This window comes from Excalfactoria chinensis, chromosome 6 (genome assembly GCF_039878825.1).
Source record: "Excalfactoria chinensis isolate bCotChi1 chromosome 6, bCotChi1.hap2, whole genome shotgun sequence".
NCBI classification, from domain to species: domain Eukaryota; kingdom Metazoa; phylum Chordata; class Aves; order Galliformes; family Phasianidae; genus Excalfactoria; species Excalfactoria chinensis.
The window spans coordinates 27,595,775-27,612,103 of record NC_092830.1 but is presented as its reverse complement, the minus strand read 5'-3'; the positions used below and the strand labels follow the sequence as shown (position 1 = coordinate 27,612,103).

At 40.9% G+C, this 16,329-nt stretch overlaps 1 protein-coding gene across 1 annotated transcript in view; it reads right to left on the bottom strand.

Moving 5' to 3' along the window:
• Positions 1-16,329, bottom strand: part of SORCS3 (sortilin related VPS10 domain containing receptor 3) — a 256,024-nt gene that overhangs the window by 36,410 nt on the left and 203,285 nt on the right. Inside the window, exons 12-14 of the mRNA XM_072339830.1 lie at positions 15,132-15,208; positions 14,932-15,023; positions 12,133-12,240 (exon numbers count right to left, since the gene is read on the bottom strand). Coding sequence (XP_072195931.1) covers positions 12,133-12,240; positions 14,932-15,023; positions 15,132-15,208 — 277 coding nt within the window. The remainder of the gene's footprint in view (positions 1-12,132; positions 12,241-14,931; positions 15,024-15,131; positions 15,209-16,329) is intronic.

Sequence of the window (16,329 nt, the reverse complement as noted above, 5' to 3'; positions counted from 1 at the left end):
GATGAGCTGTCCAAGCACAGAAACAGAAATATCTTTTCACGGCTAAACCAAGTTGTCTTCTACCATTTTCATAGTAAATTGGTAAGGCATTATGTGAGGCATGCATTAAAGTTGTCTGTGTTTGGCTGGTCTAGATATAGAGGTAGGACTTTTCAGTATTCAGCTCTAACTCCTTCACATGTAATGGGAGACAACTGTCAGGATTCCCTGGTAGTGCCTTCTGTTCTCAGTTGTACCCATCTGTGAGATGACTGAAGATACAAACCAAGGAAGCAATTGCTAAGGTCATCTTCACTACACAAAACATCAAATGTATATTACTTTCTGGAGCATTTTTCCTTCACTGCATATCACCAATGTGAAAGGGATCAAAAGGTACCTCATTTTGCTTCTCACAAAGTACCCTGGCAGCCTCTGAAGTCAAGTTTTAACAAGATTAGCCCCCGCAGAATAGGCTGCTTATGTTTTAAGCATTTCAAATATCTAAAAATAAAATGAAAGCAAAAAACACTCTCAGTAGATAGCACATTTGTAGATAAACCATACAAAGAGACAGAAGGATCAACAGAAGACTAGATAGAGAGCAAGCCAAATATACACTTTAATTAATAATAGTGAAGGAAAAGCTGATTGCAGTGTCAACACAAATAATTTAGGACAACCTGAAATCAAGCTTGTTGCTTCCTTTTTAATAACTAATACTGTAAAAGAAAAAAAAATGGCTGAAAAGGAAGCATCCTAGCAAGTAAAAGAAAACTGTAAAATTACCTGGAATAGTAAATGTTTCAGCTGACCAGAAATTGTGCTTTCATTGTGGGAACTGGGAAAGGGAGAAAACAAAGCAAGGCTGTCCTCTGGTTCCAGTTAAAATTTCTTTTTAGTTACATCGGTGCCTCTGATGGGTAACTACAGGAACAATACTGGAAAGGGAGAATCCAAGAAATGCTTTAAAGCACAACCTCGAAGAACCACCTCCTGGAACAGAAATGTGATTGTTCCAGTTCCCTGGAGGGAATGAAGCTCTCCCTCTCAAACCATGGTGAAACCCAGACCTAAGCAGTCCGAATTGCAAGAGCACTGAGTGGTGAATCCACCACAACTGAGGGTGCTCACACTCTTTGTTGACCAGCAAGCACAAGCATACACTGCTGTTGCTGGATTTTTAAGAGCTAGACAGGCACAGAAGACCGCCCTTACCTCCCAGCAAGCATCAACAGTGTGGTTTCACTAGCAGGAGATGAGAGGAGGCTCGATCAACTGTCAGCCTTGGTATAGGGAACACCAACCAACCACAAGGGGTGGACTAGCATAAAAAGCCAAGATCCAGTCAGATATATTAGCTCTAGCTGAGAGGTGACTGTGTCTCTGCATAAGGTCCTCTCAGTTCTATACTGCCTAGATTTGGTTTTCAGTTCTGTCCCCATTAGCCAGGCTACACTCATACTACACTACCTGAGAGACAAGGGTGAGCTTGCTGGCTCATTGCACGCACATACAGAAGGACTCAGTAGATAAACAAACCTCAATCACTAGCTGACATTCATAGTTTTTAAGACAATAGAAGAATACGTTAACGATTTTGCACACAGATGAGAGCCCATTATGAAATCTGGATCTGAAGCATCTGTGTGCAAAAAAGTAGTAGGAAAACAAGACTAGCTCTTGTGTGCAGGCTGTGCTGTTAGGGCTCAAAACACACAAACAGCCACAGAACAATTGCAAACAATGCTGGAGGGGCTAGGTTTTATGAATGGGGAGTAAGAGATGAGCCATTTCCCTATGAATTAAACATAAATTACGACTTTAGAGAAAACCAAATGGGCTGTGTAACCTCCTGATTGTATTTTATTAAGGTTTGGATGGAATTAGCATTAAAGGAGGTCACTAGTTATGTGGAAATTGAATGGGGAGGGACTGAGACAAGGAAGTAGAATCTAATTGAGAGAGACACAGATCAGCAATTAGGGACAGCAGAAGAGGAGCCAGAGTTATACTGTCTCATGACTGGCAAGATGATGCAGGGACCAAGAGACTGGAAATGAAGGAAACATAAAAGATGAAACATGGCACTGGAAAGGCATGCAATTGCCAGCAAAAAACACTATCTGACTTTTTTCCTAAACAATAAATACAGTCTTTAAGAGCCACTTTGGAGCTCTTAAGTCAGTTGCTTTTGGCTGACCTGTTAACTACAAACAGCAGCCCGAGGTCAACTGGGTGTTAATTCAGGGTTGCTATACTTCTGCCTGGGAATGGGAAACAGAATAAGAAAAATTTCAGACTTTCTAGAAAATGAAGATTAGTTTTCTTCCAATCAAAATATACAGACTATTTGGATCTAGATTTTCAGCTGGTGCAAATCAGTGTAACTTCTATAGAGGATTACAGATATAAGGCCCTATTCTACTGCTGCTAATCAGGGGAGAAAAATGCATTGGCTCTGAAACTTCTAAGAATATATTAAAAGCTGACAGAGGCTCCCATGACGACAAGTTTGGAAATAAATACGCTCGATAAAATCTTGGTCTGTATTCTATTTCCCAAAGGAAAAGGTCAAGCAAAATTTTCACAGAATTGCTCAGATAGACAAAATTTGAAGGAAAAAGTCTATTTCCACATCCAAGTGAAAGTGATTGCCATGACATGGAGATTTTCTGCAGAGGAGAAATTCTAAATGTTGGCCAGATTCACTGACTAGCAATCCATATCAATGCAATCATGCTCGTGGAAAGCTGAAACACTGCCAGATTCCAGGTCAGGAGAGAGAGGATGCTACAAGGGAAGAGTTTCTACAAATACAAAGAAAAACAAAATCCTCCCCATAAAAATCCTGCACGGTAGACCCTTTTCTCTCAGCTTTGGAAAACAGTTCTAGGATTATTCATCACCCTGATGGGCACTTCCTTTAAAGCACAAGAGGAAAACTACTGCAAATGATATGGTACAACACAGTTAGCAAGTAATGCCAAGTATTATTAGCAAGTAATCTGCAGAACATATAATTACGAAGCAAGCCTACTGCTTGGGCTCGATTTCTCCATTAACTGCACAAATACCGTGCAAGGCAATAGGAGATGAAGGGAACTTTTTTAATTTTTATTTTCTAATACAAAGTGCTATCAAAATAAGAGCTCACAGTATGACAAACCAAACCTTTTGAAATCCGGTCTCTAAGAAAATTATTGCCAGTGTGCCCAATACACTTTACATGACAATTGCTTCAAAAGAAATCCCAGCAACATGAAAGGGAGTGTAAGACATTTAGAAAGGGAGATAGGAAAGCATGTTAATTTTTAATGCTGTTTTTTTGTGGGTTTTTGTGTTGTTTTTTAACAGTGTTATCTCTTCTTCGAAGTAGTCATGAAAGGCAACCAGTTTCTGACAGCTTTGAAACTTGAAGATGCTGCCTCCTCTTCTAGAAAAGATACTGGCAACTATCAGTGATCTGAGCATTTCCTAATAGGTCTGTGGTCCCAACAGAAGCTGGATAACAGAACATGTTCAGTCACTTCAATCAGCCATCCTATGAAACAGCAGATTTCGAACCAGAGATGCTCAACACATGTGGAAGACATTGCTCAGAACACAAAAGACCCAAATACATAAAGCAGGTACTTTTTGTGGTGGGTCAGGGTTACAAGCTTTTTCTGGCATATACTATCAGATAACTGGACACAGAATGACCCAGAAGAGGAGATCATAGAATAATTTGAGTTGGAAGGGACATATAAAGGCCACCCAGTCCAACTCCCCTGCACTGAGCAGGGACACATACAGATCCATCAGGTGCTCAGCCTGATCAGTGGTCCAGCCCAACCTTGGGTATCTCTGGGGATGGGGTATCCACCACCTCTCTGGACAACCTGTGCCAGCACTTCACTGCCCTTATGGTAAAACATATTTTCCTTACATCCAATCTAGTTCTATCCTCTTTTAGTTTGAAAGTAAGATGAGAGCTGTACATAGCCAAGAGACAGCGTGAAGTAGTCGATCAGCTATAGAGGGAGAATTTTCACAGGTTTGAATCAAAGGGATCATTAAACAGGGAAACCATGTACAATGAACATTAGAGGACAGGCTCTCCTTGGTAACAGGCTTGTAGCACCACCAGAGTGATATGAAATACCTCAAAGTATAGCACTGCTGCTCTGAAAAGCAGTTTTCAACCACTCACTGCAGACAAACAGTGAAAAATCTGCTAGAGTGAACTCTGCAGCCAAGATAGGGTTGAGCCTGTCCAGCTGCCAGAGAAGCTGTGAGCCGTACCACCCTCTGCCCCATATGGGATCAAGGGTCAGGCTGAGCAGAAAGGTGTTGAGGCCATACAGTTTCTCAATCCGCCTGAGGCTGCTGGGATATTTTGGAATATTTTATGGCTTGCCCTAACTGAAAGGTGAAAGAATCTGAGGAAAAAGCATGTGCACGGCACCTCATCCCTGTCTGTGCACCCCAGGGTTACTATGGGTGGTTAGTACAGCTCATCCCAGCTGCCAGCAGAAGGACATCACAAGAGCTGTTATCCATCCATCCATCATTTTTTGAAAATACAAGAAGTGTGTTCTATCCCTTGGATTGTTTTTGCAGCCTTCCTCTGGGCATGCTTTAACAGGTCCACGCCTTTCCTGTATGGAGGACTCCACATCTGGACACAGCACTCCAGGCAAGGTCTCACAGCACAGAACAGAGCAGCGGAATCACCTCTCTCACCCTGCTGGCCATGCTGCTTTGAGTGCAGCCCAGGATACAGTTGGCTTTCTGGGCTGCAAGGAAACATTGCTGGATCATGTCCAGCTACCATCCACCTGTACATCCCAAGTCCTTCTCGGCAGACTTGTGCTCTATCCTCTCATCCCCCAGCTTGTACTGATAGCAGGGACTGCCAGAACAGTACGTGCCCAAGAGCCTTCTCTGCATATCATGGCTTCTATCAGGAATCTTCTGAGTACATGGTGCAACTGCTGGGAACTGATCTCAGGTCACAGCCATCCTTCTCCTAAGGCCCTATAAATCACATGATTCTGTCTGAGAAACATTTGCTCTCCTCAGCTGATTTGTCAGTTCAGGTACCACCATAAGACCTCAGCTCACGCTGCAGTTATCAGCAGCATAATCAATACTGTGTCTCTGCAAGCTGCTTAGGCGAATTCATGCAGCAATTCAACAGCTAATGAATGTAGCACTCCTTTGGCAGGGAGATGGGAGAAGGAAGCGACACTGATTAATCTGTGATCACTAATAATGTTTTTAAGCCTTGCAAACGAAGATAATGATATGGGTAATCAACTGTCTTTCTTCAGGGTATAAACTGATCATCTACTAGGATAAAATGAGAATTCCTATAATACACGTTTTCTTGTCCATTGTAAAATCACTTGATGGCATTAGCAGATTGATCATCTTCTCTCTAAGTTCCAACTATTCATCACTTCCAGATGGTTTTGAAATTAGATTAGCTGATCCAGGAGTGCAGCTCACTATAGCAAATGCCAATATCCTCTCAATCATTTTGCTTTCCTAACTTAATAACCACACCTGCAATTCTTCTTTGAATATCAAATTTTAAATTTCCCATTTCTGTGCGCAGAGTTCTCATCAGAGCCTTTCTAACTTCATGGATCCTGTTCTAAAGAACACATATACGGGTATTCACACTGCAGTCTGAGCAGCCCCATGAGTGAGGAAAGTACAACAAACTCACAGGGCCACATCAAAGTCCTGCAATAAAATTCACAGCCAAGAATAAAGCCAGCTGCACCACAAATGGTTAATGCAATATTCATTAAAAGACACAAAGAAAAAACATACAAAAATGTAAGTCCATAATGCAAATAATAATTTTAAAATCACAGTCCTCTCTAAGGTGCCTAGTCTATACAGAAAAATTAAGTTTTGAAATCTTCACCTTGATTTCTCTTAAAAAACCCTAATTTGGTAGACCTTAGAGTATGCTCAGGATGGATATTCTATATTCAAGCCCTGTTTTGCAAAATCAGAGAAGATTTTGAAGGATAAAGCTGTGCATCCTTAATCACAACAGCCCCTACTCAAGATCCTTTCTGGAAACTCTTCCCAATGGAAACAGCATGTCAGACTTAATTTTTTACAGAACTCATGAATTCTTCCCTCCAGATTCCCTCCTAATCAAATCCTGTTTAGCCCAGTAGCAACAGTAAAGGTCACAAATAAATAAATCTGGATTTTCTCAGATCACTTCTTTCCCATTTTTTCAAGCAGAGTGCAGCTAACAGACCTGAGTGACAGCAGGAGAGTCTCTGTCCTCTGCTGGGCCGCAGGAACTGAGCTACACCTTGTGTCTTTTCTTTGAATATGTTAGGAAAAAACCTCAGTTACCTCCATGAAGAGCAGCCTCTCAGTGCTTCTGCCATCCACTCGCCTCTTCTCTCTTCTGCTGAGACTGCAAACAAGGGTACCAGCTCTGAAGGGAATCTACTCTGTGGGGTGACAGCTTACCCAGAAAGAATAAAGCTGTCTCCTCCAACTGTATCCCAGCAAAGGCACTATTTTCTACCACATGTCTGTTTTCACCTTACTTTTCTCAGCAAAACAACACAGAGGTGGCAGATCCACAACTCCCTACCCCTAAGCAAAGGGGCAGAATTATTCAAGGACATTGTGACAGCTTGTAATTTTCTTTTCCATACCAGCTTTTAAATGTGACAGCAAGACTTGAGCAGAAGGCAATGAATGTTGCCTTGCTTAAAGAGGAAAGATGATAATCACCTTATCAGAAAGTGACAGAAAAATGACTCTTGACTCCTATGTAATTTTGAACTTACTAGGAGTTTGGTCCTTGGAGCTGTTGTCCCCCTCATATTCAATCTGCTGGTCTTCTGCCAACTGCTAATCAGGATCTGACCATATTGCCTTAGTACCTACACATACTTCATTGATGTCTTCCATAAGTCAGTCTGCTCTTCACAATAAGAGTTAACTCCTGGAATTCCTAGCTGTGATGTGACTGCTAAACTTTTTAAAGGATTTAGGGGAAAAAAATGCTCAAAATTTAGAAAGAGAAATCCCAACAGTCTTTGAAATACATAGGATACTGCATCTGGCAAAGAAAGGCTCTTATTTGCAAATCTCTGTTTATTGGCAAAGTGTACAAGGGACTGTCTTTATTTTTAAATACTTTCAACATCCTCTGCTTGCTGTTGTTGGAACAGGCAACTGAGAAAGAGAGATTTCTGGATTCAATCAATACTACCCATGCTCTTAATATTCCCTTTCTCATCTCAGAAGTCTCCCAGCCTCCATCTCACCTTTTCCAGTGTTTTACAGCTTACTCATTCTGCCCTACTCTCCTGCCACCCTGTGATGGGTTGCCAGTAAAAAGTGCTCCCACTTCACCCTCTGGTAAGGCTGTAAGACAGGTAAATGAGAAGGTGCTGGAAAGAGCCATAAGCTATTCATTTACAATTGGGAACTTTTTCTAATGTACACATAGCCACGGTAAAGAAAAACAGCTAAACTGGACTGGCTTATATCAAAACTTCCCAATGAAAATGTTAATACTCAGTCTTGCATACACAGGTATATGTGGATCATTAAGTATATGTACCTAGAAACCCATACATATTTATGTACACATACATAGGTGTGTCTACATAAATATATATTGATCAGCAGAGACAAACTTAATGATCCCCATCTATATATGAGTGTCTGCACTCACGCATGTATAATGAGTCTATTAAAATAATAGCAAAACTTTGCAAGGCTATGAAGTAAAAAGGTTATTTCTGTTTATGCAGGTCTGGAGAGATGCTTAGCTCAGTAGATGAAGTGGTAGAGATTATAATTAATACTAAGAACTGGAACAACATAAAGAACTTCACTAGATACAGAAAAATCTCTTCTTTGATTTAAATGAGAACACTGTTTCTTTTTGGATATCACAACCCACTAGAACAGGAATACAGCTGAATTACTTTCCATTTGTGGACTACCTCAGACAAGTACTATCCTGTGCCTGTGACTTGTCAACGTGAAGAAGTTAGACCCAATCCACAAGAACAAAAAAATCATGAAAAGACCAGTGACGGATACATTCATTGGGTCACCTCAAAATACACCAAACCCACTGCCCTTATCCATTCCAGTTATTTTCCTAAAAGATCCTTTGTTTTGTACAGTTGCTTTTCTCACAGCTAAACCAAACAAATTCACATATTTTAGCATACTGCTAAGTTCTGCAGGACTGTTTCAGGACAAATATACAGAGCACAAAGCACAGGATCCCAAAGCCTAGGATGCTCCTACAACACAATTACTGCAGCTGCTCACATAACAGCCATGAAGTGACACAATATTGGATAAAACTGTTACTGCTTCCTATAACCCAGAAAGCTCACTCACAGTATGTGCCACAAAATTAAAGTTGGGAATAATAGTCATCCTACTGATATACTGATTTTAATAAAATAGCATTATGGTAACATTATTAATAATGCAACATGGTAATAATAGAATCATAGGCTCTTTAGAGTTGGAAGGGACCTTTAAATATCATCCAGTCCAATTTCCCTCTAGAGACACCTGCAGCTCCATAGGTGCTCTCTAAGCCCCATTCAGCTTGACCTTGGGTGTCTCCAGAGATGGGGCTGCTAAAGAGTCTGTCTCCTTCTTTCTTACAGACCCCCTTCAGATACTGAAAGGCCACTATTGGGTCTCCCCAGAGCTGATAGTGCTCTCCTAGCTGAACAGCCCTCTCAGCCTGTCATCATAAGACAGATTATTATAATAACTAGGCTATAATTATTATTTAGTACACATCCTCCACAGCATATATTTATTTATTTTTTTCAGTAGTAGTTGACTGTAAACCACTTTGATGCAAATAAATGGCAGAAATTTTCTTTCATAGGAATCAGCCACGACCTGTAAATTGAGAATCTCACATGTTCCAGGATGAGAGACAAATCCTCAAAAGCCACCTATTCAGTTTGGCAATACTCTAACATGACCACAGTCATCACCTGTATGTCCACTCCTTGATTAGAGGACGTTGATTACAAACCATTGTGCTGCACCCACCAGTTTCTTGAAATCACTGTGATCTCTACCTGCAAATGCGAATTCCACACATCTGCAAACACCAAGGGTTGCATAGAATATTCTAACATAGAAAATAGCCAGTAGCAATAGATAAGCATCGATTTCTTCTTGGTCAAAGCTTCTACAATCTCAGCTTGATCCTAAACTGTCCTTACATACTTGTTAACTGAAATACTCACTGTGATAAATTCTTAAGCAAATGGAATGGAAGTGACTTTAAGATAAACTTTAAAAATGGACTGTTTTCTAAGTGCGTTCCTTTAACACTGCAGACTGGAATTATTTTAAGTATTTGTGGCAGTTTTAATGGGAAATTACTTTTTCTGACTTTTATGGATTCCTAAGAATTATTTTTAAATTTTTTAATGGTGGCTAATCATAATAATAAAATGACAGCATAGATCTCAGAAGTCAGAAGCCAATGCAATATTTAGCGAGTTAACACATAATCTACATTCCCCATCAGAAGACTATGAACATACAAGAAACAATAACATTAGATATAAAATGCATCTTCCACTTCAAAATAAAACCACATTGGTTTATAAAGTAAATGAGCTAAATCCATAGCTAGTTGAAACTGATTAACTCCATTGATTTCAGTGATGTTGCTGATGTGCGCATTTATTTGAGCTCAGATTTGGCTGCATGCACAGTTAGAAAGTGACACCCATCCTGCAGATCATGAAGAATGTCATTGAAAACCATCACATCAGCCAGCACAGAAGGATGAACATTAATGCTGCTTTTGGAGAAAAACACATAGACTGAACAGAATGCAGGCTCTTATCTTTAGTCAGGTATTGGCATGCATATTCCCAATAAGATGCTTCAAAGCAGTCTTGCAGAGAAGTTCACAGGTAATTGACGCATTGTTCTGTTTTGTTCTTGGCAGTGTTTGCCGACTGCGAAGCAGCAGATATACAGGTATATCGTCTTCTATGTTAACAGGTGGAGAAAAAGCTGAAGCCAAGGCATGGTTTTGAAGGAAAGAAAAAAACTAGCATCCCTACCAAAAATGATACAACCTTTATGCCAGTAATAAACTCATTAACTGTAAGCAACAGTAGCATGGAGGCTGCATTGTGCTGCCCCAGCACTGTTTGGAAAACAAACTCCATGTCCCTTAAGAGTGCCGCTCTTATGCTTTAGTGGGAACAAATTATAACCATAATTACTTACTCTAGCTTCCCTAGGACAGCTCAGAACAGAAGATGAAGATGGCCTAGAGTTAGCTACAACTTCCCAATCCTCTAGCTATCCAGAAATACAGCACCATGACATGTCACTGGTCTTGGCACGGATAGCCAAAAAAAGCCAGTTTGAATGATCCTTTGCTATTAGATGTTTTCCCCCAGTCACCTTCAGCTAAAGTGACTCCATGATTCCATGTAAATAAACTGTTAAACCATTCACAGTCACTTTTGTTCTTGTAAGGCTGATATATGTCAAATTTTTGAGATGCATACCAACACAAATCACGCAATGTAGTTGGAACAAATTCAATTCACTAGCAGAAATGCCCAAGACAACTGTTATCTTAACCAAGCTTTCTTAAGAAATGCTGACAAGCATACACAGCAGTCTACTCTCAGTCTGTCACTACCTGTGACAACAGCAATGAGATCCACCTACACTTTCCTGCCACGTATAGTAAGCAGATGGACTGAAGCCTAGAAGAAAACATACTAGGTCTGCTTATCTTTCCTGTGGCAACTGTTGAAAATCTGGAGCACTTTGCAGGGTAAGATACAGAAAGCACAATGAGCAAAAGGTGAATTCTCTCCTACATTTCCCATGCCTGAATTGGGGCAGGAATGACACATAATCAGATGTGCAACAATGTCTGATGTGAATAACCAAGGGCACCACTTCTTGACACAGCAGATATGCTTTGCAAGCATATCTCAGTTTAAGTACAGCCTCCTAGCCAGCTTGCTTTCTGATTCTTTTCGGAAATCTGTTCCAGTCAGCCCAGATAAAACACAGGTAAAGCAGGCATCTCTGTAAGAAAGGCAGCACATCTAGTCCTTGATTTGTTAGGAATCCCAGAGCTGAGTGTTTTTATCAGCTTTGCAAGAGAAGTCGAATGACTCTTTGGGGTGCCTTTGAACTTTAAAACTTTCCCCTCTTCCTTCACTGTTAAATTCAGAACCTTGCTCGCTCTTGGGGCCAGGATCTCTTCACCCTTATCTAGAGCTACAACACTGCTGGGAGGAGGAAGGTCTAAGCACCTTTGGTACCAGCCTAGGCTCCTCTTCCCAAAGCATGGGTAGATCATAGTAAATTATAACTCCATTCAGGAAGGCTATTCCGAGTTCAGCTTTGCATCTGCACACTAAGAATGCCTTTATCTTGAGCTAAAACCAGATGTAAAACCCATAATGCAAATAGTAAGTGATAAAGCTAAGGAATATTCATATCCAGCAGCAAACTCAAACAACAGTGAAGCAGCACATCTGGAGTAACCACAGAACTGACATTAGGTGCAACCACCTACATTGCTGGCCTCCGAAGAGCATTCACAATCCCTGGGCCATCAGATCTAAGGAACAGTGTGAACTAGTCTTTATGAGAAGGGACGGCTGGATGTAAGAAGCTCAACTCCATACTCAAAGTCTGTCACTATCTACATATCGGGGCAGATGCAGCTTCATCTAAGTCAAGGCTTGAAAACATCCAAAGTTGATAACGCAAATTCTCAGCAACCTGACCGTGTCTATGCCACCCTAACAAGAAGCAGATTTTCCTTCTGTCCCATCTGAACTCACAAGTCACAGCCTGGGATCAGGGACTACCTCTCCTTGTCATACCTCTCTGTTCCTACTGGGAAGAGTTTCAGTGCATCATCTGTTTGCCACATGAGATACATAGACACTTCACCCAAGTCTGTGGTCATAAAAATAAAACACAAATCGACACCACGCATTCATGCAATACTACATGCGCAGCTACACAATGCTACACTGCACAGCAGAGGCTCACCATGCACTGCAGGATCTCCATGCACTCCTTCTTGCACCACGTTTTAAGAAAGTTAAGAGCTGCTATACTTACGTCATTATCTGAGTCTCTATGCCAGGATCTACAAGGGATCCATCCACAAAAAGTGGGGTTGATGTGAAACTGTATTTACTCCAGGATCTTCCCTCATCAAAACTCACCCTAGGATAGAAGCAGACAAGATTCATACACATAAAAAGACTTACTCTAGAGCAACCATGGCAAATGAATATTGGCTGAGGTCTGCAAGACCCAGCAGCTAGATTTATAGACAGGCACCAATCTTTGCTATCTCCTAGCCACCTAATTCACATTCTTGGTGTATTTTGAATGAAAACTTATAAACACAGGTAATAAGGGTATGGATTTTCATGATCCAGCTGTACATCAGACCTCAGAGGATAAAGGAGGCATTGCTGAGTCCTGTTTCTGGATCTACAAGAGCACCTGGCATGGGGCAAGGCTCAAAGCATAAGCAGCCCTTGCATGAAAAATGTTGTCAATATCATAGGATTTTTCAGCCCATGTGTGTAGCAATACCATATGACATTAGCTACAATCTCTCTATCCCTACTTGCAGTTACCCTGTTCCAAGAAAGGTGCCCAGTACCTAGGGCTAATTCATGGGAACAGGACCCAGTTCACAGGTCATGTCCCGTTATCCCCTTTGTTCCTGTCTTCCTGGTCTTAAGGGAGCTGCCATCCTTCATGTCACCCTGTTTCAGAGAGTGCAAAAAGCAGCCAGAGGAAGGTATGCATACCCCCTGTGGTATCTGACTGTTAGCCTGGCAGTCGGCATCCAGCTCCTACAGCTGCCACCCAGCAACTCCGAGATCTGTGAGGTTTCCCTCTGCCCAAGGCTTCATACGATTGCTTCTGTAAATATCTGCCCAGAATTTTATCCCCAAGTTCTACTGGTAAAGGGAGAATAAACAGAGAAACACAGAGGTTTATTGGCTCTGAAATTATTTGATCTCTCCCAGCAGGGTCATTTAAGAGTTCTCTGTAATATTCCAAAGTACCTGAGCTATGAAAACTGACAGATTACCTTAAAAGGACATTACCAGAGAGACAATCATGGTCTAAACACATCTTCTCCAAGCAGCAGGAAACACTTCCTATTTTAAAGTAAGTATAAAAGAGAATTTTGCCTTATTTTCCAGGCAAGGAAAGTTTATGGGTGCATGTAGGTGTGAATGTACCTGAGTAGGTGGATTTGCATGAGAGGGTCCTACTGGAAACTGAGCGTTACTCACTCCAAGTAGGCAGCATCAGGGACACAGAGATACCATCTGAGGACTGGGAGGCCAGTGCAAACAACAAGTTACAGTAACCTGAGCTAAATAATGTAGAAAGGCAAAGACTTTTTTGCAGTGTAGTCATCATTCTCTAAATAACTGCCTCTAGCAGCACTTAGTAAAACCTTCACCCAATTCACGATGCACATCTGCCAGAAAGGGAAGCTGACTATACACCAAAGACAGAAAGCTGGAAGAACAGTAGCATACAAAAAGCTTATCTGTCCCAAATCTATTTATTTAAATGTATGTATCTTCCTCTACACCTGTGCATTTGTATGCTGTTCTGCCTGCATGCTTATCTGTCTAAATAGCATTTCAATTTCGGGGGAACAGCACACTTCATTAGGTTAGCTAAAGTTCTCTCAGCTTTTCAATTATCTGCACCTCTTTTCTCTGGGATGAAACTTATTGTACAATGTCTCAGTCTGAGAACTAATAGATATACATATACCCTTTAATTTATTCCGCTCCTGTTCATAAAATGGGTGCCTAGTAAGGTAATATAAAGCAAATTCCAAATCCCTTAAAGGCACAGTTTTGGAAGAAATCTGTTGGAGCTTACTGGTAACAGCTCTAAATCACTCCTTATTTAATAGATTGGTTGAGGCACTCACAGTACTACACACAGCATTTCAAGAGATTAGGTAGAGAGGAAGAATATCTGAAAGGAAACTTTCCAAGGCAGACAAAGGTGAACAGGGTTCTCAGCTCCCCTACAAACTTAACCTGTGACCAAATCTTTCCTGAAATCTAAGTACTTAAGCATACATACAGTGCACTTGTTAGATCCAAAGAGCCTCCACAAGGACAGACAATTAAACCAGTTACACTTTGGTTGAAGAATTTAACTATAAAAGGTTAACACACGTCTCAGAACTCTTTCAAATAGTGGCTCACCTTTCACTCTCCAGAGCTCAACTTGCCACAGCCTGATGCACCTACTGCTGGTGACTCCTAACCTTGGCTAACACTTAACTCTCTTGCCTTGGCTCCTACTTGACTTGGATTAAAGGCCTGGACATGGCCTTGATGTGCTCTTTCCTGAAGGAACTTCAAGTATGACCATGATTATCGAATTACCTAGCATAGGCAAATGTTTCTAGTCACACAAAAACACACACTAACCACAGACAGAAAGATCCTGAGCAGAAAATAGCTGGAGTCTGCTGAGAGCATCATTAGAGACCTGCTCTGCTACTATTCTCCTGTATATATCCCAGTTATGGAGGCTGTTGGCAAGGGGATGGTGGCCTAGACTGACTAGTTTAGTGGTCCTGACTGAGAATGGTTATTCTTACATTATGACTGCTGCAAGTTTGCTAATGATAAAACAGTTGTGAAATCCTTTAGGGATCAGTAACATTTAGCAACACTATATAAAGCACGATGATCATAGTATTAAGTAATAAAGTCAAAGAAATATTAGAACACTTATAAGAATGATCTCATTTGCTCATTTTGTAGGCACCAGAAGACACTGACCAAGAGATCATAGCACCACTATCAGCTCACTCCCATCAGGAAAACTTGTCAAAGTAAGAAGCTTCCTTACCACAAGTGTCGGACGGGCATTGATGTGTGTTTCAGGGCCACCAGTGCTCCTCCCCAGTCCAGAAACCACACATTATACTCCTCCTCAAAGATCTGCAAACAAAGCAAATACTGCATGAGTGTCCCACTCCACTGAAAAAGGAAGACTAAGAGAAAGAATAGCAAAAGGCTCTATTCTACCTCTCTCTCTGCAAATCATACCTGTCTCCAGGAATTCCCACCATCAGAAGAGATGAACATGCCAACATCAGTGTAGGAAAGCTCAGAGCCAATATTGCCTGCAAAACAGGCAATAATGTTAGAAATTCTTGTGTGGATGAACACAAAACTGCATATGAAATCACACACCCATTTGGTGCTTGTAAATTGGAGCAGCAGTCCAATAGTGGTTAAAGATCCTGGCTACCATATATTCCACTGCACATACATTTTCCTCTGAACTTTTCATCTCTGCACTCTGGCTAGCGAGTTGGATCTCTGTAATCTGCCAGTCTTCATCATGTGTAATGAAATTACATCTCTCTCTCTCCCCTTCTTGTGTAAAGGACAGAATCCAAAGGGAAGTTACTTACACAACTGAGTTTAAAGGTGAAAATTAGGCCCCCACTGAAGTTCATGATTACAGGGCTAGGAAGTCCATTTGAGATTCTGTTAAAATGCTTAAAAACTTAATGAATCTCAGAATCTGCAGTTAAACAAGCAAAGCTTCTTCCTGGGTCTGTTGATAGTTTGTGATTAACAAGGACTGGGATGTAATGAAATATCAGTTCTCTTTAAAAGAAATATTGATTGTTTAAGTCTGAAACTCAGCCAGGGACAGAAGCACTGCAGGGAACTATGTTGGGTCAAAATAAATTAGCAGAGATAGAGACCAGGCTAAGCACCATTCTAGATAATAGTGACCATTCTCACTGACCTAGCAAACTGTAGGGTTCTTAAGTTTATTCTTGTAATTTCCATTATGATGGAGTGTTCTGCGAACAATTCTATAGAGTGAAATACCCAGCCTTCACCATGTGTTAGGGAATGGATATGCCACATATCAAAGTAATGCAAAGTTCAAACATCAGCCTGAACTGTCTACATAGACAACCCAGCAAAATGTCATTTGGAGATTACATCTCAGAGCTTGAAACAGATTTTTTCAAAGGTACTTCATACAAGATGGCAGACAGAACCTCATCTCTCACAGTGATACATCTGAATTCAGAGTACATAATGAATTTGTACTAAATCCTCAGCACTACAGAATTTTGAGCATCATCTAAAAGTACCACAAGTGATGTCCAATAGCTGAAAAACTTGCAAATAGTCTGAACAAACCTCATTCACTTACCCCACATTACCTGAGGTGAACCTCTTGGTTCTGTTTCCAGAATTAAATTGTCTACAAGCAGTA